The 23,004-nt window shown below is 38.9% G+C and overlaps 4 protein-coding genes across 8 annotated transcripts; 1 reads left to right on the top strand and 3 right to left on the bottom strand.

The window, feature by feature from the left end:
- Positions 1 to 42: 42 nt before the first annotated feature.
- Positions 43 to 3,501, bottom strand: LOC110837925 (uncharacterized). 3 transcript variants are annotated; one of them, XM_022080592.2, is made up of 5 exons: positions 3,313 to 3,499; positions 2,725 to 3,020; positions 2,161 to 2,353; positions 1,042 to 1,216; positions 43 to 790 (listed from the first exon to the last, which is right to left on the bottom strand). In XM_022080592.2, exons 2-5 carry the CDS (start codon positions 2,970 to 2,972, stop codon positions 228 to 230), a joined length of 1,179 nt encoding a protein of 392 aa, XP_021936284.1. In that variant the 5' UTR covers positions 2,973 to 3,020; positions 3,313 to 3,499; the 3' UTR covers positions 43 to 227. The 3 variants fall into 3 exon arrangements, with proteins under 3 accessions (XP_021936284.1, XP_021936285.1, XP_021936283.1); XM_022080593.2 differs by lacking the exon at positions 2,725 to 3,020 and having other exon boundaries at positions 3,313 to 3,501; XM_022080591.2 differs by lacking the exon at positions 3,313 to 3,499 and having other exon boundaries at positions 2,725 to 3,306.
- A 1,577-nt stretch (positions 3,502 to 5,078) lies between these two features.
- Positions 5,079 to 11,479, bottom strand: LOC110837917 (mitochondrial import inner membrane translocase subunit TIM50-C). Its single transcript, XM_022080577.2, has 9 exons — positions 11,320 to 11,479; positions 9,927 to 10,133; positions 9,414 to 9,526; positions 9,220 to 9,339; positions 8,192 to 8,299; positions 7,440 to 7,571; positions 6,853 to 6,976; positions 6,666 to 6,769; positions 5,079 to 6,003 (listed from the first exon to the last, which is right to left on the bottom strand). Exons 1-9 carry the CDS (start codon positions 11,477 to 11,479, stop codon positions 5,911 to 5,913), a joined length of 1,161 nt encoding a protein of 386 aa, XP_021936269.1. The 3' UTR covers positions 5,079 to 5,910.
- Positions 11,411 to 14,833, top strand: LOC110837918 (uncharacterized). 2 transcript variants are annotated; one of them, XM_022080578.2, is made up of 5 exons: positions 11,411 to 11,531; positions 12,197 to 12,368; positions 12,444 to 12,636; positions 13,485 to 13,688; positions 14,223 to 14,833. In XM_022080578.2, exons 1-5 carry the CDS (start codon positions 11,478 to 11,480, stop codon positions 14,404 to 14,406), a joined length of 807 nt encoding a protein of 268 aa, XP_021936270.1. In that variant the 5' UTR covers positions 11,411 to 11,477; the 3' UTR covers positions 14,407 to 14,833. The 2 variants fall into 2 exon arrangements, with proteins under 2 accessions (XP_021936270.1, XP_021936271.1); XM_022080579.2 differs by having other exon boundaries at positions 11,519 to 11,650.
- Positions 13,965 to 22,939, bottom strand: LOC110837916 (Histone H4 transcription factor). 2 transcript variants are annotated; one of them, XM_087342326.1, is made up of 10 exons: positions 22,894 to 22,939; positions 22,543 to 22,804; positions 20,589 to 21,005; positions 19,956 to 20,095; positions 18,886 to 19,072; positions 18,128 to 18,280; positions 17,781 to 17,979; positions 17,243 to 17,372; positions 16,218 to 16,351; positions 13,965 to 15,888 (listed from the first exon to the last, which is right to left on the bottom strand). In XM_087342326.1, the coding sequence occupies exons 2-10, from the start codon at positions 22,643 to 22,645 to the stop codon at positions 15,537 to 15,539; spliced, it is 1,815 nt and encodes a 604-aa protein (XP_087198452.1). In that variant the 5' UTR covers positions 22,646 to 22,804; positions 22,894 to 22,939; the 3' UTR covers positions 13,965 to 15,536. The 2 variants fall into 2 exon arrangements, with proteins under 2 accessions (XP_087198452.1, XP_021936268.2); XM_022080576.2 differs by having other exon boundaries at positions 22,774 to 22,933.
- Positions 22,940 to 23,004: the final 65 nt, after the last annotated feature.

The following is a 23,004-nucleotide window of genomic DNA, read 5'->3' on the forward strand; positions in this document are numbered from 1 at the left end:
TTCATTGGCTGATTCAAATAAAGGTGCATAAGACATCACACATAAACATCACTGATTGTAATATGTTAATGAGCATACAAATACAGTTTACAAATAACCACAAACATATTTCTCAGCCAAAATAACAGAACATAACTAGTGAGCACAGTATCGCCATCTGATTCCAGGTGTCACATTCAAAACAACGCAGTTTGCAAAAAGGGAAACTAGAAAAGACCTGTCATGCTTCACTTCATGCCAGGTACCCTGTACAAGAACGTGCCGTCATCATCATAGTAGCAGTCTCCAACCTTGAAGGTACCTCCCTTCTGCCACTTGCTGGCCGGAATTTGGATCCACTCAGGTGGATCTGCAGTGAGGTCAGGACTTGTCTTAGACACTGAAGAATTCAGCCCAGCAGGGCAGTCCTTGTCTATAGTACTGGTAACGTCTGAACTTGCTTCCTCAGCCGCCTCTGGCACATCCTGACACTTGCTGTGCCTCGATACCATCAACCTGGCATCTGAACTTGTATCAGAACCCTTCTTAATTGCCTTCAAAACACTCTGCCTGTATTTCTCAAGTGTGGTGCGGCCGTGTTGTGAATATGACTTTCCTCCATGTAGGACAAATGAACCGCCCTCAGGAACTACTGAGGTGTCACATGATCTCTGCAACACAGCTGTGTCTCCAATATCATTCTCTGGAATGTCCTTACATTTCAGAGACTGGTAGCTTGCTATAATATTTCCAAACTCTGACTGTTTAGGCTTTGGTATGTTGCCTGCCCCTTCAAACATCTCGGCAATATCTGAAATCATGTACAGACATCATACTGATACACATGTTGTATATAGTCATATCAGCCTACCTTCACCACTTATGAACAAAGAGAGAAAATATTACCAAAGCTGCTCGTGTTTTACAACACAACCTGAAACTGCATTTTTAATTCCATAATATTTACAACATGGAGTCTACATGAATGACACCCCTCCAATGACATGATGCTTTAGCAGTCGCTTTGCATGCATACTATGCCCTATAAGAATTGGGAATTACCAGGCCTTTGGGATGCAGGGACTGTCCTCTGTGTAAACTGTGAGAGATGCACTTTCATTTCTGGGTCCACTTCCAAATTCCCACTCCATAACATGTCCCAATTTTTCTGTACTGCAAGGTCATGTTTCAGCACCCGATCTGCATCACGTGGGCGCCACTTGGATTTCAAGACTTTCTGAAATAGATCATCACCACACCAAGAGCCGTTAGCTTCATCAGCATTCCACTCCTTTCCGTTTTCAGTAGCCATTTGCAACGATACTAATTTACTTCTGCCATCAAAACAAAGAGCTGATAAAAATATGTGGGCCACACAGAGTGAGAAAAGTGGGCACTTCAGGAGCTTTGTGACTTACACAAGTTACCTAGTACTGTTAAGGTTATGATGGGCTGAATAAATACACTCATGCAGAAGACAAAATGTGCATACAGAATTTTGCAGAAGAAGCCTATTGAAAAGCTGTCACTTGGAAGATCACAACAAAGATAGAAAGAATGAAAATGACTCAGGGTCAGTGCCCTATATACAATTCATATAATGGTACCACTCACTTTCTTGGGAAGGGGGGGGGGGTGTCAAAATACAGCAAGCATTGCAAATACATTCAATGTGCATTTTGATTTGATAAATCATAGTTCCTGTTCATTTCACTGGAATTTAAATTACAGCAAAATCAACAGTTCTCATGTGTAAAGAAGTAACTGTTCACATGTACAATGCCAACAGCCAGCTTTCTTTAATATTTTTTTACATGCTAACCTCAGAGATTCAAGACTAATTACTAACATGTCAACAATGAAACAAATGAAGGCACATCTTTACAATTCAGTGACCTGCTACTTATGCCTATGTTGTTCACACAGTGCTTTGACACACAATACATTTGCAATGGACAACAGACATTGTAATTGTACTGGCAAAATTACAACAAGTATTTTTTGCACACTTGGACACAACAAATACAAATTCAATGCCAGGTGTGATTTCTTATCTTGGATTTGGTTAGTTAACCAACTTCCAAGTTGAACACATCAAATAAACCTGTACAGTATAGGCTATGTCCAACACAATCATGTCAGGAATCAACAACTGCTACAAAAAGAAAATTATCAGCTCACCATTATTATCATCTCAGATGCTGGGAAGCTCTCGGCCAATTTCTCCACTGTCCAAGTATCCTGGTCGCTGTCATGCAGGTAACGGATCTGCTCCTTCTCAGACCACGTCAACAAGTTTATCCCTTTCTCTGGTTTGAAATACTTACGGCCCACAATTTTGAGTTGTGTCATGTGTTTTGCTTCTGCTTCTTCACTGCAACAATGCTGTCATTATTTCACACTTCCTATCCATTGCTGAGTCTTCTAGGTATAATACAAAATTACCGACACGTCACAGAAATTTAATGTTTCCTTCTGCCAAGCACAACTCTATTCATCTCAAGCTTCACCAGTAATTTCCCAAACCAATGCTTTCTTCCTTATATCAAATCTTTTCACATTATTAAAAATCATGCAGGACCAACTCCTACAGTGAGGTGGAGTATCTATGAGCACGCCTGTATATTTTGCGAGTTCCACTATGGATTTAATAACATAAATACAGCATAGGTTATAATAAAATGCTCTTACTTCATGAAGTAAACTCAAAACACCTGATTAATCTTAAAAAATAGAATGTATTACCTCTCATGTAAAACATGCATCTTATTTACTTCCATAAAATCTAAATCGTCGGTATCGTCAACATCACTGGGTTTTGTTACGGCTTTGTCTTCATGTACCAAAATTCCCAAACGTCGCTGAATTCCTGGATTCGAAAAACGTGAATAGTTCGGTTTCTTCCATTCCTTTGCTTTTGTCTTTGAAGACGTCCCACGCCTCCTTAAAACGTTTACTATGGGTCTATAGGTCAGCATACGAAAATTTATCATGTTACAAGTTCAAAAATCTTATTCTCTCAGTCGTGAATTCGAAAAACCCTGCAGAAAACATGAATGCACATTTAAGTATTACAAAAATGTTGCGAATACAACGCCCGAATATGCACGATTCAATAAGCACACAACGGCAAAAATTCCTTCATTTCCAGGATCAGATTTTCACATTGACATTTGCGTTAACTTTAAACAAAATTCCCTCTTATTGTCTTATTGCCCAGACTTCTTTTTTCTGAACCCAACTCAGAAAAACTAATACAACCGATTCGAACAAAAACAACTTTCGACATTTAAAAATAGCTCAATGAACAGCTGTGCAACACGGGATACCAACCATGTAGTGATGAGCGATAAACAGTGACCTGTGATTTTGTCACTGTGATCAGAAAATCACGATCACTGCAGTGGTTAAAGTGCACACTAAACAGTGATCACAGTGATTCTTAATTTCTTATGCATCCTAGTGAGAACACGGTACACTACTTTGACTGCTCAGAGCAGTTTAGCCAGATCACAGTGATTCTCAGTAATTCCTTATGCATCCTAGCGCAACCTAGTGAGAAAACGGGGCACTACAGTATTTTGACAGCTCAGTTCTACTGTCTGTAAATATTAAATAAACGATTTATATATATTTTTTTTCATTTAAAACTTGATTCTGTTTTATAATGTATATTAAATAAATTATATTGTCCATATCATCATACATGGAGCATAATGATAATGCATTTGACTATACAAGTTGCTGTAGGCCTACCGGTACTGCTAGACTGAGCAGTAAGAAAGCAAAAATGCTTGTGTTTTTGAATTGTAACGTGGGAAATGTTAGTTAATTCTGTTATTTTCTTGCATGTACAGTCATTAACACACACACACACACACACACATATATATATATATATATATATATGGGGGGGGTAATTAAAATATTGGTTTCTGGTGTATGTATTTATGCTAATGTATTTACCTTGTGTTCAGTTTACAAAATGGCTGATTGCTTGCAACATACAATATTGTATAGGAAATGTTATATTTTGAAAAGAATATTAGTTTAAATAAAGTTAGGTGTACACCTAACCTAAATGTAAACTTTCATTTTAGATACAAAGTATTAAACACAATATTCTTGTAATAAAGTAATTTTATTTTACCTTTTAAATAACCGTTATTTCAAATACAACCTACACATTCTGAATTTTCGACATGTTAATTTCTGTAATTTTAGTATTCATAACATCAGCTGTACTGTAATCACATGTAAACAGAGCAGCAACAGACAGCCAATCATATTCGCAGTAGCATCACTGTATACCACCACAGTCAATGTTACCAACTGCCGTGACAGAATTCTAAATGCGTGCTCGCATCTCGATCAGTTTCACTGCGAAAGATGACCGTGATTGAGAGTGAGCAATCACAGTCAAACCTGTGTTCACAGAAGAGCAGTTTAACTCATCACTACAACCATGTAGAACATATGTGACGCAACCAGTATCTAGCAGCAAAGCACAATCACCATGATCCTTTAAAATGACAATAAAAGTAAAATACGGCGGCAAGTATGAAGGTGGCTGTAGGGCCGTATGGTTTCGAAGAAGTTTACAGAAGTTTCAAAGGAGCTTGCTGCACCTAAAACGTCTGTAAACTTCTAGGAAACAACGCAGTGCTGCAATCCAGAAGACAGCCATTTTCAGCAATTAAACTGTTCTGTTGGTAAATTACATGTGTGATATATAGGATAAATTTAATACACATTACCACACACACATATAAAATGGAAATCACCGTCTATCATTCTACTATTATAAATGATTTATGTGGTACCAGTAAAATCAACACACATTTCAACTGTATAACCAGATGTTGTCAAACGAATATGCGACAGATACAAAAAGTTTCTGGAGAAATAGATTACCTGAAAAAATTAGAAATGGCACACTTTAAAATGCTTACAAACAAAAATGTACTTACTCTACTGTATTGCAAAGAAGACAGTTGCACTGAATCCAGCTAAATTTAATGCTGCACAAATTTTTTGTTTTACCTACCTATTAAGTGACTTCTGACATCTTGCAGTAATTTTATGAATAATCTCAGGAGTAATTATCACTTTTGGTATTTATTTGAGAAGAAACACATCTACATAGGACTTAAGTTTTATCCTTGTCACGAGTCCACTGCTAGCGAGTTCAGTAACTTTGCTTTCCAAAACAAAGTATCAGGGACAACTACCTTTACACATTATAACAACCTCTAAATATATTATTATATAATTAGCTGCTCCAAAGTCATGCTCTTTGAATTATCACCACAGATTAATTTTATTAATACATTTTAAGCAGTTCTACAATTTTCAAGATCAAAGCCTGACCTTCAGCTCAGGAATTGTAAACTGCACGGATTGGCCGATCTGAGTTTGAACTCTGCTTGGATTTAAAATTACTCGGTTGATAGAGATCTAAGGAAAAGTATTTTAGTGGATATCAAGTTCACTGGAATAGGGAAACAAGTGATGTTATATTTGCTAATGTCTGTGCACTTGTGAACATAATAAAAGCAAACTGTGAATGTGTTTATACAATTAACTTATCAACTGTACAGCTGCATAAAAAATATGACATTACCAAAAGATAATGCAGCCCACAGCTGTATGCAGATAAAATAACTTTTCTGTCATACTCCTACATTTAATTTATTTTCTAGCCTATAATTATAGGATGCCATCCTAGAATCAAGACAGTAGTTTTTACTTTGGAAGGTTCTGGGTTGCACAGCTACAAACAGGAGTACATACTGGCAGAAACCACTTAGAATAACAAAGAGTTAACATGTTTTGAGTGTATAAACTCCAAGGCTTGACCAACTGCGAACAGGCTCACCGCACAGGAACAAAGTACGCATTGATATCCTACATATAAGATTCACGCAGGCCTCAGCTGCTGCGAGGCTTCAGGAAGACCGGCGTCCACCAGTTTGCTGTCGGAGGTTGATCTTTCAGCTGCTTTTCCTTTGCTTCAAGTTGATCCTGTAAGCAATATAACTATTCTTATAACTCCAAAAACAGCCTTCAAGCATTTTTCTCCTTAAACTTAACTGCTATAAAATTCTGTGTTACACACAGGAAATGACTAAATTAACGACAACCACTAGAATATTCATATAATGTAACTGATACCTGTGAATACATAACAATTAGCTGTAAGCAGCAAAACAGAATGGTACACAAATAATTCACGGAGATTTATCCTTTAGGATTACAAGTTCAATATGTCCATCGTTCTATCATGCAACTTCTGAAACATGAATGGCTGCATTCGTGATCATTCGTTGGCATGTATCCTCTGTAATTCCCCCACACATTTGAAAAATCAAAGCCCTTACTTGCATTACTGAGGCCATCTTTCTTTTAAAACATTTTTTCCTTAAGCTAACCCCAAAGGAATAAGTCACAGGGGTTTATGTCTGGGCTACTGGGTGGCCACGGATGTCCTGATGGCCATGGATGTGGACGTGTAACACATTCTTAAAATGTATTCTATTTACTTTATGTTTATCATATTAATGTACATGCAGATGGCTCTTTTTCTTAACTTCAACATCAACATTTTCATTTAAGCTCAAAATTTTTCACCCACAACAGCACAACCTAAAAGTCCATGCAAGTACCCAATCTAAAGGCTATGTTACCAGTAACTTCCTCTGTTTCTCTCTGAAGGCCTCCACTGGGTTTGGATATTGCTGGTAGTACTCCAGAACCTCCCTCACATCCTCCACCTTCTCAGCAGCAATTGCTGGAAGTAAAGAAGAACTGGTAAACAACATTCCCTTCACCTAGTCATGAGCAAAGATTGGACTGTGTGCCCAGTGTACCTACTTCTTAAAAATGTTCCTAGGGCCACCAGAGTCTGGTCATCATCATTGCCCTTCCACCTTGGCAGTCGCAGCATGTTCCTTGGATGAAACTTCAATGATTCACCATTCCAGTCTATCACGATCACCTGCAACAACACATGGCAATGGTGGGTAACTAAAACATGAAACTGGAAATAAATTATGTCTTTACAGCTTTGGAGTTGTTGGCCAGTAAGCATTACTTCAAAACCAATACTACGTCTTCAAGGGAAGAGAAAAATATTTTTCTAATGAAATGCTTATTTAATTCTTGGGTTATTTAAAAGTACTTTTCCAACTGCATAGATTATGTACCAATGAATAGTAGGATGATTATGTGAGTGTAAATTTTGCTGGATTAAAAAATGAGGGTACAATAAAGCATTTACCTTTCCCCTTTCACATTCAGGTATTTTATTAGTACGAGAATTTTTTAATGACCACTAAGTTTTCGGATGTTACAGCTTCATCACAGCTTTGTACAGCGTAATGGCGGTGCTGTTTTAAGGTTTTTCGTTTCAAGTACACGGAAATTTTCTAAAACTGAGGCTGGCTCCTCAGCTCCCTCACCTTCCTCAGATCTCGGTTCAGGCAGTCCAAGTCCTTAACGTGGTGCCCATCAACAAAATGTGTGGCATCCCTCACCAGTCTGTACATTATGTAGCCATTTGGATCCAGGGCATCCAGAATGGGGAACACAGTCTGCAAGAATCTCAAAAAGCTACATCAGCTGGACATTGGCACTCATGTCAATGACAGGTGATGGTGATTGGCTGATAACATCCTACAGCATTTACAATGGCTAATATTTTACATTTAATTAATTCCATATCCCTAGCAATTTTGTAATAAATATGGATCCTAGCCAATGATCAGGAACATAACCAGGGAACCACTCGCACACTCAACTACTGCAATCACAGAACGTAAATTTACTATTACAACTATAAATGAAATAAGCACAGACAACCAACCACTTCACATTCACATTTCAAGTTACATATTTATTAATAATTAATAATAAATTAACTATTTTATCAGCATTCCCATTTGCAGGACCATTTGGCACAAGATCAGTATTTTGAAACAGAATCCTTTCATACTTCGAGATTTCTTCTTCTGTGGGAGCATTTGTATTTTATAACCTGAAGAAGGGGGAAGGAGCGAGGACAACAAGGGAGGAGAAGAAGTATTTTTCATAATAAACTATTTATATCAACTGACCAATTAAAAACGTAAATTAATGATAAAGGTCACTAAATTGAGATCAATCAATTAACAGCTTGTTAAGGACTGCACAGCAACAGATCAAAACACCTTACCATGCCAGGCTCAGCAGTAAACACCACCACCTCAAACAATGGTGGCGCCACCTGCTCCAAGAACTGATCCACGCCTGGACGCTTCTTGAACCTCCACCCAGTCTTGTACTGAAGCAACAAAGGGTTTCGTTACTCCACTGTACCTACTACATTTACTGAACTCAATAAAACCCAGTGCACCAGTAAAGAATGTTAGTGAAATCACTGCATCGGCAACACTGAAATATTTGTACACAAAGTATCTGCGGTCACGTGAAGATCTGATGAACCCTGAATCGGAAATTGGCCCTGCCTCGGCCAACAGTCACGTTTGCCAGGTTTGCCGCCAGTTGCTCTGGTTGTGAGTTCATCACATGCCACCGCAAACCACGGCTAGACTACCAATATGTCCACTCTGACCACTACAAGCTTGCAACTGTACACTTTGAAGTTTAGTGTTCAAATGGTGATTTGAAATTCGGTATAAATAAATCATAAATAAGCCCACAAATTCTACATTAAATATTTAATAACTTTACAGTTACAAACATGATGATAGTGCAAAACTTTGAAGGTATGTCAGAAAAATTTAATGAAGACAAACAATGTGATGATGCTGATGATAGCAACAAACTGTAACATTCTTACAACTGAACAAAAATTGTACTCAACTTGGATTTAACTGTATGACCATTTGTGCAAAAGTCCAGTATCCCAACCAACGTACCATATTGTTTTTACTATAAGATTACAAATTTACATTACCTGACAAAGAGATTAACAACACATTTACAAACAGGAATAAAAGATTGTGCACTTCGTGAATTATATCAAGAAATCCTCGTTGCTTGTGAGAAATTAACATCTGCATGACTGTGGAAGTTTCTGATTAAATCGATGAAGGAAGATTAAGAAAATGCAGGCCCCACAAAGTTCCTGGACTCAGTTAGTATGAAATAAACCTTACCTCAGAGACATTGTCCTTATAGTTACTGCATCAAAAAGAAACATCTTGCAACAGATGTCACTGGCTCACATGATTTGCTTACCGTCCAATCAGGATGAACTAGCACGTCAGTCAACTCCAGCACGAGTGTATAGGGCGGCTGTATGTAGGGATAAGGGACCGGGTCAGGCAGCAGCTTCTCTCGAGACGGTTCACGAATCATCTGAAAGTAATCGGCTCCTCTTATTACACTGACCTCCAACTGCCCAAGAGATAAAAATGTGGGACTCCACATACCCGTTTGTAGTAGTTCACTTCCTTCAACATGCGACTGAAGAACTGTTGAATCAGTGGCATCTGGCTGAACTCATCTTCTACAGTGTTGCCATTCTCATCTCTCTTTGGCTTACCTGTAAACACAGGACATGACACTGTACCTGCAGTTGATTCAACAGAAGGGAAAGGCAAACATAATTTTAAAAAAATAATACAGCTATATTATTCAGTTACACAATCACATAACCCTACATGTGTCGGTTGAAATCAGCCTTCATCACGAGTGTGGAGATGGCAGAATTCTGTAAAAAAAAATGTTAAGGTTATGCACTGACATCTGTAATACTCGATGGAGAATTCTGTTTAAAGCGCCTTAAGATAAGCTAACTTCATCTAGCATGACCTAACAAAACAAAACCAATTCCAAATATGTAGTGGAAGAACTTTGGGACAGAAGAGTTCCCTGAAATGTGGCAACATGAGACATTCAAACAGTATTCAGCACTTTAATCCAATACAGAAACCAAGGATTACCTAGTTCATAAACCATGTAAGATCCCAGGATTCCAAAAGTGGCACCAAAAGCAATGAAACTGTACTTCATTGCTTTCCAAGAAGAATCTCGTCTCTTCTGCTCTTCATGGTCTTCGTCACCAGGACTTACAGGTGGCACTAGTGGATTACTAATCTTCTTTACATCTATGGAATCTTCTATATTTTTGGCACTCGGCGAATGTGGAGCTGCACACAAAACCACAACAGGATTTGAGGTTCTAATGGCAGCAAGTGTGAAGATGGCTGTCTTCTGGGTTGTAGTGCCGTGGAGTCTAGTAGTAGTTAACCAACATTTCAGTGGTCCTTGTTGCCTCCTTTATCAGGTGGATAAGTAAACTTCTGCCAGACTACGTGGCACTATAACCCAGAGGACAGCCATCTTCACATAACCATAAGTTCAACACTCTTTTCTTATGTAACTCCAGTTGTTCTCAAGATAATGTGGACCATGTTTTGGGTGGTTCTATTCAGTTTCTACATGCAAATGCTTTTCCCAGAATATATGTTTCCAGTGTGTTGCTATCAGCAACACACAAATGCCACACATTCTTGCTCCCAAGGACATTGGGGTGACTGGTATCTGGACTGCAGCTGTCAGCACCTGGGAGTTGTTCTTTGCTACAACTTTCTATTCATACCCTATATTAAAAGTTATGCTTGTTTTGTTGTTAGAAACAATTTTAATTAAGTTTGCTGTCAAAATGTAATGCAAGTTTTCTGGCTTGAAGTAATTTGTTCAAGCTAGCAAAAAACATCATTAATGAAAGTTTTAAAGCAGTCACATTCAGGATATTAAGTAATAGCACTAGCATCATCAGTCAAGAGTATAACACCTGCATTTAGAAGGATGGCTGGGAACAGATCATTGATTCATATATGAGGAATAGCAAAGGACCAAGTACTGAACCTTAAAAAAACTTCATGTTTCACAATGCCCCAATTTTATGTATTATGATCTGATTTCAGAGATCCGATTTCTAATGCTGCCTGTCATTAATGTATTATTTACATAACTGCCCAGCTTCAACTTGAATTCCACCGAATTTTAGTTTTAATAATAAAATGTCATGATACAGTAAAATAATTTAACAAAGTCACAAAATAATTCACTAATATGAATATTAACGGCATATATGATTTCATCTATCAATTTGTACAAGGCATTGCCAGTTAACATGTTATCATTATCTCTTCTAATGCATACTAGACTCCCATTATTAAAAGGGCCCATTTCTGATAGCCCTACTGCAAAATAGTCTCACGTCTTCGACAAATTATCAGCAGAAATTATTTGATGTTTTGAATGAATAAATGAGGTTATGTAGTTGACTGCATGCACTGCATTTTACATGTATAATGGACTATATAGTACCACTTAAACTGGAATATCTTCTTGTTAGTGAAAATGTTGTTCCATTAAATTTCTTACAACTGTACGCACAACACTTTCTTGAATGTGACGGTCTAAGCCCTGGTATAATAATACTTGATATTCTCACACATCTCCTCGAAACGTTCGCCATTGCTACCATGGGAACAACAAAAGAACACGCTTATATTCAAAGAGTGTTAGAACATATATCGGTTGGTATGGTTACCAAAAATAACTATTCACTAAGAGCACATGTAAAGCGCGGTATACAGTTGTGTTGTAGCACAAATTATTAAGTTTACACTAAGGAAATAATTTTGGAATAGCTACGGTTTGTACAATAATTAAGTCTAGATACACTTATATTTAAAAGCAAATAGGTGGTTTGGGGGGGGGGGGGGGGAATGCATTTGGATTTATGCTTCACGATATTTGGGAAACACCTATGAATATACGGTGAAGGGGATTATTTCCTACTTTCGTTGGAGTGCGTAAAGTTCCCAATACGTTGTAGCATATCTCACAGAATTTTATTATTAGCAGTTTTGACAGGTCATTTTGGAGTTGATTCTACCATACAAATCCAATAGCAATACTGAATTCATAGTCGTATTTTGAGACATTGGAGGTTAAGATAGTTTAAAAATTTAACATTTAAGCTGCATAGATGTACTATTAGATTGTATCTGGTTTAGCAACCAGTGTGTTGGCGAGTTAGCCCCTTCTAGTTACAGCTTTCATATACCCTGATGTGTGTACGGAACATATCCTACCTTGTTGCATGCAAGGACATAAGATCAGATTCTTACTTTAATAAGGCAAAAGAGCCACATCCAGTCTTCTTAACCAAAATGATGGACTACAAAAATGGTTGCAGATGGATGCTCTACAGGGGCAACTGAACACACTGAGAGAAATTATGGAATCATTTCCTGTAGGAGCAGCAACAAGTGTGGACTATTCTCTGGAGAATGAAATTAGAAGATCTGTCAACACAATCTCTTTGGCCAATGCCAAACTGTTGATGTTGAAAGCTCAGGACAGGAAGCGTAAGTACTAGTGTCTGTAGTATGTTGATAATGGTGGGACTAGGCCACTTTACAGTGACTAACTTAATATTCCAGGAAAACTTCCACAAGACAGGGAGTCACTGGATCTCTACCAGCTCCCTGAGGTGCTGGGTGAATATGACGAAGAAATAACAAAGGCCAGTGTGCGCAAATTAGCATGGAGGCATTCTGCCGAGGCATCTCATGTCCGTAGATTGATGTCAGATGCGGTGTCAGCTGAGCCAGGAATTTTCACAGAGTCTTTTCAGTAAGTTGCACTGATGAAGCTAGAATTCAATTTGTCTGTTGCCTTTTCAGAGTACCGCACTGCATGTTCCATGCAGAAGCTTTCTCTGCTCATTGCCAAGTGATACTGGCACTGAAGTTACTTTCATGATGTTTCTTCAGGGCTAGGAACTGCTCTGTCCTTGTCTGTACCACAGAGGCCCTGCAGCAGTATGTGTTGTGGAGACATCCCCTCAATGTTCAAGGTCTGAGTCCGTATTCAAGCTTTCTGGTAATACAGGTCTTGCTGATATGGGCGAAGACCTGGTACTGGTACTGCCTCCGTGCTCACGACACTGGCAGATTTTGCTAAGATAATCTTCAAGGGAATAGGAAGCACTGAAGGGTCAAGTTTGCAAATAAATAACACAAAACAAGACAAAAAATCTCACAGGGTAATTCCAATGGAAAATATTGACAGCCAAAGCTGCAGTTTCTAGGCAAGTTGGCCGTTACTTCCTGAACTCATAAAGCAGCCATTTTGAACCTTGATAGAATCTAACCTTCTTTCAACAATAATTGAATGTTCTAAAGCCATGGTATCTCCAGCCTGGTCTAATGTGACGACCAATTTCCTCCATCATATGTCATTGTTGAAAAAGGGAAATATGGCACAACAGCCACTACTAGGCCAATCTTCAAGGCTCCAGATGATACGTGATATGAAGCAGTGGTAAAATAATATTGACAGGGAAAAACTTAATATCTCAGAAACAAAGCTGTCCACAACAAATATAACATGGGCTGCCATGTGTGTAAATGTGGGCTCCTGCAGTGACACACTGATGACTAAACTGCAACTAACAAGAGTTGTTTTGGTGCTGTATACAGGAGCACAGTGGATCTACTGAATGCAGTGATTGGCCTGAACAGTCAACTGAGGGGTGTGCTGAAGGAGCAGCGAGATACAGCACTACAGATTATAACCAAAAAACAGGAATTGCAGCACAAGCTGGATGATTACAAGGAGCTATTGGTAGCACAGGAAGTGGAGCGGCATGAACGTGCCACTGCGAAAGAACGGGAGAACATGGAGTAAGTGACTGGCACATTCTTGACTTGGGTTCTTTCTCTTCCCTCCATCGTATTAACCACACTGCTGCAGTATGGTTTTTGATACAGAATCAATGCAAATATTTGAGTAATTTAAATGATAAATGCTAATGATCATTACTTTGAACCAGTACGAGGGACTGCACAGGAACACAGGCACTGTGTGACTGGTTGTCATGAAATCGCGTCTGAACTTAAAACATTCAGGGTAAATTGATGTTGGTTATGAAAAATATGGTATGTGAAAAGAAAAAAGAATTGCTTTTTCTCCATAATTTATTTTAAAAAGAAAGATTTGTTGTCAGGAAGGGCCAACATTTATGTTCACAGCAGTTTTTTGTGAATTTATGGAAATTTACATAATTTGTAATGGATTTTTCAAAATTATCCAAAATGAAATCCTTATATTGTGCGTAATAAACTTAATCTAAGGGGACTGAATATAGCCTTTGTTGTAGTGGTAACAAAACTTTTAACTCCATCTTTCAGAAATTTCTAAAGTGACTGTTGTTCTAGGCAAAAGAAGCGATTGCAGTTGAGACTGGAGAAACTGAACGTGATGCGGATGCTCATGACAAACCTTCTAAGCATCAGCAACACTGACTATATCAAGCATCAAGAGTGGACCAACATACTTATTGAGAAGCAAGGGTTTATATCAGTGGAGACCCTCATGGCTTCCAACACTGCAGTACAATGAAAAGCACATTCAGTAACAGACCCTATGGTCTTTGAACTTGGTTCCAACATTTTATAAACATCTCTGTAGTATTCATACTGTTTACAATCATTTTATACGGGAAAACCTCATAAGTATTCTACCAATAGAACCTTCCACTGAAAACACGTGGTTTTCAAGCAGCTGACAAAACTTGTGGCATGTCATGATGTAATTTCCAAACACTGCAAAAAGATACATAAATCTCTTATGGAGATAGCCACAAATCATGGAACCATCAAGTCAGACATGCTGAAATTCTGCCAGTGGAAGGAATAAACCTATGGCCTAAACACATTATAAAGAAAATTTACACAGATTACAGTAGAATGTTGTTTTGCATGCATTTTTGATCTCTGTAAAAAGTTTACATTCACACATTAAAGTTTCTTTTGCGAAGTACACAGAACTTGCCTTTTGATATCGTCCTTCAGTTCTTTGATTGTGCGAAGGTTTAATATATAAATTTCATGCTTTATGGTTCCTCACAAATTACATCATATGGGTTGAGGTTGGTGGAGTGTGCTGGTTAGCAACCACTACTAATAATTCTGTCCCCAAACACTTCCATTTAGGTGTCCGTGTGTGCCTTCGCCACATGAGCAGCAGCGAGCTTTCAGAAGAATGCATGCTTGCATTCTTCACCTTATACATGATCCATTAAACTTTATCATACTTAAATGGTTTCAGTTTGTGCCAATGATTTTAAAACCTGTCTCATGCCCTGGGCTGCACATGTTAGGAACACATTACTGCATCACTTCTAAGTAATTTTCTTCTTCATTAGCAATAACTGTTTTGTTCTTCTATCAAAAAATGGATGATACACAATTCAGAACAGAGAATCAACATTAAGTTACAAGTAAAACGTAGAAAATCCACATACATTTGCAAATGCAACTTTATGGTAATGGAAGAATGTACAAACTACAGTCTACTGTGTGGGTCTAGACTTCAAGCAAGAAGGAATGAAACAATGAAATGATTCAAATGCTCAGAAATAATTTCCCAGAAGTTAGAAGCTAATCTGAGATATTACTATGTCATGTTTTTGATCACTGTTATCTTTCTCATGAACAATAAACATGGAACACAACAAGAAGGCGAACAATTCACTTTTTCTGACTTTCATCGCGAACAACAGTGACAGATCCTGTGGGGAAAGCAGCCACCTTATCACTCTCCATCGTCTTGCTAGACACGACGCTGCCACTGCTGTCCACTTCCTTGATGGAAATGATAATCCTGTCCTCTTCCACCACCTGCTTCAAGGGGTCTTCATCGTCCTCACAGACTGTGAACTCGACCTCATTCCTGCCATTCACACGACGCAGGTTGTAGTGACTTTTGCGACACAACGGCTGGGTAGCAGCAGACTCGGACTGCATCATCTCCTGGGTCACCTCCAAGCTCTCATAGCGCACTGTTTGCAGCCTGAAGAAACCGTCTTCATCGTGCTTGTACCTGCAACCACCAGCCTTCTAATACTATTTCTACATTATAAGGCAATTAACTATTGGATCACATGAAATTTTGTGTTGTGACTGAGACTAAACATCACTATGAATACAGAATTATACTGATACAAATTGTAAACATGGCAATGTGTGCCCTCCAGGTTAGGTCTGACAACTTGAATGTAAGTCTACATAGCAACAAATCTGCAAAACTACATAATATAATTATATAATGAAATGAAAATGCCAAGAACTCTTCCTGCAACTTTATATTTTCATGGAACTGTACTGTCTGAAGTAATGCCGCATAAGCATCTTATTGTGTGTTCTGCCCACCTGAATCTGCAGTGGCCTGATGGCCAGCGGAAGTTGTGCTGAGTGAAGAGGTGACGTGTGAGCAAGGATCCGCGATGAAATCGATCGTCACACATGTGGCAGCAGTATGTTGGCGCATCATCCCCTCTGTGACTCTTAAACAGCACATATGCTAATTGTGAGCACTGAACACTTTGCTAGGCTCTTTCACCAAGTTGGAAATGGGGGAAAAATCAGAGTCTGACACTGTCAATTGTACATCTGAAAATTTTGAACTAAGACAGGAAGAATTATGTGCAGACAACTCAAATCACATGAGAATCAGCAATCAGCAGAACTCAGGATTCTGGGATCAGTGAACTGTGAGGTCAGCAACATGCTGAATCCACTGAAACCCCTCCATATGCAGTGTTCAGTGATTAGAAAGAGCAAGTGCCAATGGAGACCCTCTGTGTGTGTGTGTGTACATATATATTCAGATCTTTAAAAGATAGGTTATGGTCATTATAAATTACAGTAAAATTAATTTATGTTTTTCTCAAGGGCAATGGTTTTATCATCATAGATGGAGGAAATTTAAAGTTTATCTGGAATCATTCAAATTAAACCTTAACTTGAACATTAAATAGTGATCCAATGCAAAAACAAACAATTGCAGTGAATTATAAACTGAACATATTGAAAAGCAATTTACTAGTATATTTATGATATAAATGAAATATATAAAGTGAGTGAGTGATATTCAATTTTGATATATTATTCTCTATAACATGACCACAAATCCATGACATGATAGCAAATGTGAAGCTGGCAATTTCAAACACAGAAAGGGTTGTACTTATACATCAGTGACTGGTATTGAGATTACAAGGCAGACTTACAAGAGTACCTTTTAGACGCAAGTCAAATGTTACTACAACCCCTTGCTTTCAGGTCCCAGCCTACGCCTTCACAAGACTGAAAATGACAGTGTTCCAATCCAGGTAAAGAGCTGACCCTCAAAGCTTCCTGACACATCTTGCTGTACTCTTACTAAAAACACATACCCTATGGTAATGCCTGCGAAGCCCATAAGCACTGCGGCACGAGAAACCACAGCCCTCCTGCTCACAGCGGTAAAGTGGGTCGGAGCAGTGCGTGTTCAAGTGATGTTTCATGTCACAATGCGTCTTAGCTCTGAAACAAATCAAATATTGGTAATTTGCTTCCATATTATTTCAGGCAACCAGCTGTGTCATTTTATTTCAATTAACTTTCACAAAAATCTCACTAAATTAAAATCTGTGCCTAGAAACATTCCGGAACAAAAATGAATACTTCTTACCCAACACACTGTGAGAGAGGTCCTTCAACCAGCAGCATCACACACATACCATTTTTAAAGCAGGAGTGGATTTCTAAGTGTGATATTTTATCTGTAAGACAGGAAGAACTAATACTGCAATTTCAACTGCATACATTATGCAGTAGATCATGAATAGTCAAGTATTTTAAAGTACTCTGCGATCATTATTCTTGAAGGACTCGTAGCCAAGCTCACATAACGTACGCCACATTCAGCGTCAGGCGAAGGGATTTACTTACGTGTATTCACAAAAGTCACACTTGAACGGCTTGCTGTCCAGGTGTCTGTAGCGAATATGCAAACTAAGGGATGACGGAGAAGGGCAAGTCATGTCACAGAAGGAGCATTTGTAATGGTTCACGTGGTGACGCATGTGGTCCCGCAGCAGCCTCTCTGATGGGTAGTACTTGGAGCAGTGTGAGCACTGGTATCCTTGCACTGCAAGACAATTCACACCAACACATACCTGATATCCCACATTTTCTTGTATGCGCAGACGAATACATCACATCTACCGCAAAACACAGAGACTAAATCTTATTTTCTGACTTCAAACATGAAATGTGTCAGTAGGTTTATGACTTACATTCCAAAGGAACTTGTCGCTTACAATGGTCAAAGAACTTTGTTTTAGTTGCAAAGAGCCCACCACATGTCGGACAGCCCACCAGTTTCTCCTGCGTGTGGGTTCTAATGTGGTCCGCCAATTTGTATATAGAGCGAAAGATCAACTTGCAACCTGCAGTGTGAAAGAGTTTGCACTTCAGTATAGGAGTTAATCTCTTTGTAAGTTAGCTGAGTGACAGGTCATTTAATGATAGTCCATCAACTGGATGTGTGTGCTGAATGGAAGAGGATGCAAGCAATGTCTAATGGAAATTAAAAAGTCGGTGTGCTTATTACTACTGCTCTACCAACCACAATGAAGAGCCGAAAGCTCTTTATGAACGTCGGAGAAAGCTCTTCTTACTTAAACACACTCACTTCCAGCAAGGCAAATGTTCCTCTATAATAAGAATGGTCACTTTCTTGACTGAGTGTCCTATGAGCTTTTGAAGGATGACTCTAATGCATGGCATGAGTTAGTTGGCTTTGGTAATCATAAATAAAATAAACATTCTGTAGGAAGCTATGCAACATACATAATAATTTTAGTTGATGCTGCAAACGCTCAAGTACATGGTCAATACACTGAAAAGTTGTTTCCACTCAACTTAGCTGATTTCACAGCTGTCATAAAGAAATTTTTCACCTTTCAATTTCCCTGATTCCTGCTTACACAGACACAATAAACTGACGTGGAACTGAAATGGCCAAACAACCAGATGAAAACTGAGAACTGACCGCGCCAGCAGCAAGGGACACCTCCTGCCACATTTTTGCCACGTGGGTTGCAGTGGACATGACTCTGCACATGACAGAAGTAAATCTGTGGGTTGCTGAATGTTCGATCACAATCGTCCCAGCAACACGTAAAAGCATCTGGCAAGTCGGGTAGCAAGTTCTTCCCAACCTGAACATATGTGCAAGCCTGTAACAAGCAAATCACTTTCTGTTCTGATGTACACACTGTCCGAAAGTTTGTTACCACTCTCGTGGAGAACTTCTGATGACTCACTTGCATTTGCATTGTACACCGAGTAAGGATCCTGTCACCGATGACAGCAAGAATCATCAATCTTAACAAGGGCAGGTGGCCATATACCATTTGCAAGTTATGCAGGTATTGTCACAGAATGACAAGTGTTTCATGTACATTGTGAAATGCAGAACACTTATGCCAACACTGCATTCCACATTAGTGGAAAAATAAATCAGCATGACCATGTCATATGGGGTACAGGAAACCCCCATTCTGTGACAGCAGGAAAGATCTTCACCAAAAGTTAATGTCTTGTGAGCAATGACATACGACAGAACTTTACTCCTTTGATGAAGCAACAGTCAGCTGTGAAATGTAGTAGAATTATGCCTTTGACAAAAATAAGGAATGACTAAGTTCAACAGGATGGGGCCACCTGCTAATTATACCTGTGCTACACAAAATTACTTGAGCCCAGACTCAGGACATCCCTGGATATGCTCCTTGTAGTGATCACCTAGGTAATTTGACTTACCGCCACATAAAGGGTAACAAACTTGTGAAACATCATGTATTTTTGGTAAACATTTACAAAAGATAATTCAAAAAAAGGAACTAACAGAATCCATGAACACACATTCTCATAATGGGAACCTTGCGATTTCACGATAATTCGCAAGGTCCAAGGTTCAATCCCAAGGCACCAGTCTGTACCAGGATGCAGATCATGCCGTCACAAGGAGCGCCAGAATCTGAAGAGGATGGCTAGTTTAACAAAGCCATTCGTCAGACAAAAACACAAATATGCACACGCTGAATGGCAGTGACTTACCGGAAGCTTCAACCGAGCCAATATGTTTGATCCAATGGACTTTATTTTGGTGTGGTATGAGTGGAAATTGACATGTCTCACTATCTCATTGGAGTCTGCAGATTCAAACTCACACGACTCCCACAAACAAGCATACACACCTGCAACATACGTATCATCTGCCTTCAGCTTCTCAAATCACACAAGATATTAACTGTAGTTCTGTACTTACTAGTCCTTATATCTACTATTCAAAATGTCCCAGGTTCAAACCCAGTCACTGTCACTAATACAAAAAGGGGTTGGCGTACCAGCATAATTTTGAATCTGTCGTAGGTCTGATCCCAAATGTTACCACTAAGTAGTAAACAAGTGACAACAGTTATCAAGGGCCAGTTATCTCTGTGTTACTCTGGTTAGATGATGTGTTTATATGAAGGAATACCCCACCTAGTCACATACACACACAGAGACTCAGGGAGAGTGGTGATAAAGAGAGCCCCAGTCTTGGCCCAGAGGTCTAGTGTTTAGTACTAGCCTAGTATTCAAAGCCATTAATATGAGAGGGCCACCCCCGATGCCTAGTGGTTAGCACACTAGCCAGACTTACTCTGAGCACAAAGCAGTGTATTACAAGAGGTAACTAGGACACACCTTCCTGATCTTCATTCTCCTTGACCTCTAGGTGTGGTATGTGGAGGCTGACATGGTGCACGAAGTCATCAAGATTGCAGGTGACATAGTCGCAGCTGCGCCACTCACACTGCAGGTTCAGCTGCTCATCCTTCAGCTTGACCATCTTGCGTTTGCGCTTGTTTCCACATGCAGATGACACAATGCTGTCTGTCTCATCTGGGGAGTCACATTCCTCCCCCTGCCCCCCCCTCTGCTTTGCTTTGCAGCCCATGTCCTTCTCCTGTGTGTGACATGACTGACTGTCCACCCAGTCACCACACTTCTTAAGAGCGTCAGCCTTCGTAAAGCTCTGATGCAGAGAGAGTGGACTGTCTGTCGACAGTTCATCAATTGCCGACATACTGGACTGGCTGTCTTCCTGCTGACACTGCAAACCTGCAATGATGGATCAGCTTGAAATAAGTGACATTAAAAAATTAAAAAATATTTACAAACTTCTGTGTTATTTTTCTAATTTAAGTTACGCATTTCCATTAAGAAATATCTTACTAGAGAACACAACTGATAGCATTATCCACCTGATCGGAAACTGAATGCACTTGTAAGCAATATGAATGTATCCACACCGCACTCTGCACTTTATGAGAGGGATTTCCTCCAACTTAAATTTGAAGAAACCTCCTTAACAAAACATTCTTGGCTGCACATACTTCTCATGTTCTGTAAGTTATGCCAGACTCTAACCACTATATGATTCTAACTTAAGTTGTTAACTGTGTCGTTGAGACTCTGACAACACAAGCCCACAGAACTGTGCGATCCACTGTCCAGTGATGGCCACGTCACTTTGAGCTAGCAGTGTGTCAAACTCTGTTACCCACTCTCTTCCTTCCATACGCTTATAGCAGTCCTCTCAACATAAAAACAACTTATCTCAATTACACTCTATGACTATGAGCCAGTAACACAGAACTGCTGTATGCCTCACATCACAACTCTAGGTGTACATAAACACACCATGACAAAAGTAAAGTTCACATATATATACAGAATGATATAGCAATATATTTTTAAACAGTCATAACTGAATTAATTCAAGAGTAAAATAAAAATATTATGAAATCAAAAACAAGCAGCATCCCCCATTATTTTATGAGGGTAAGTAACAGTCACTCACCCCAATAAACAAACTCAAATTGAGGGTGTTTGAGAGAAAGTACTAAAGACAGTGTTTGGATTTCAGAGACAGAATGTAACAAGCGTCTTCTGGGTAGTAGTGCCACGTAGTCTGATAGAATAAACACAGGTAAACTTCTACCAGACTACACGATGCTACAACCCAGAAGACAGCCATCTTTGGATAAAATTACATTATAATTTGCACTCATAATAATATATTAGTGTGATATAACGAAGGAGATGGATAGGATGTGTAGCACACTTGGGGAAAGAAAAGAACAAAATCAGAATCTTGGCACAGATGATAGGATACTATTAGAAAATAGATCAATAAACAGTGTATTAAAAATATACAGTCCTTGGTCTTTATAAGTAGAGTGCCTAAACAAGCACTACTCCATGACGGTACGTAAGACTGTAAAGGTTACGGTATACTCAACGACTCTGTCCGTAGCTCAAACTATAAAGTGTAAAAGGGTAGAATGAATAATGAATTGGGTAGGACGTATTAGATACAGGTCATGAGCTCATTCAAAGTACAAACCCAGCATTTAACTGGAAGCACTGAGGAAAACCATGTAAATATCAATAAGGATGGCTGGTCTCCAGGTTGACATCTGAAACTGGGATCTCCCAAAAACTAAGGCATTTTACCACTCAGAAACGACGTTCGGTCATAAAGTTTACCATTAAACACCTGTGTGGGTGTTCGTGTGCCTGCGTATGTGTATATAATATAACTTTACCTTGAAAAATAAATACCAATAAAATTTTATTGACAATGTACTGATACCTGCTAAATTTCTTGTAATACTAGGTTCTGTAACAACTGGTGGACTACAATCGAGTCCCTTAACATTTATATCCACTATTGCATTGGGAACGTCAGAATCCATCGGATCGAATGCCTCGCCTGTGTTGGTAATGTTGCCAAAATCTTCTCTTTCTTCTACATACACCAAACAAATCCCAGGACAGCAACTATACACATCAGTGGCACACGACTCTATACTTCTGAAATTACCTCACATTCCCAAGCGGCTTCCTACATAGTCCTGAAACAACTTATGAATACAATTTATAGCGATCGTTAAATTTTTACCACAGATATTATCAATATACAGGTATTATCACCGTTGTTTACCACCCATGAATAACTTGTAACCAGCATTAGAATCCAGTAATACCAATATAAATGTTTTCCCTTATTTTGCAAAAGGAGAATGGTGCTTAAGATAGGTGTGTCCAACATAAG

This window comes from Zootermopsis nevadensis, unplaced genomic scaffold, assembly GCF_977971745.1.
Source record: "Zootermopsis nevadensis isolate Lab colony 2312 unplaced genomic scaffold, Znev_1.0 Znev_ptg000003l, whole genome shotgun sequence".
In the NCBI taxonomy this organism is placed as follows: domain Eukaryota; kingdom Metazoa; phylum Arthropoda; class Insecta; order Blattodea; family Termopsidae; genus Zootermopsis; species Zootermopsis nevadensis.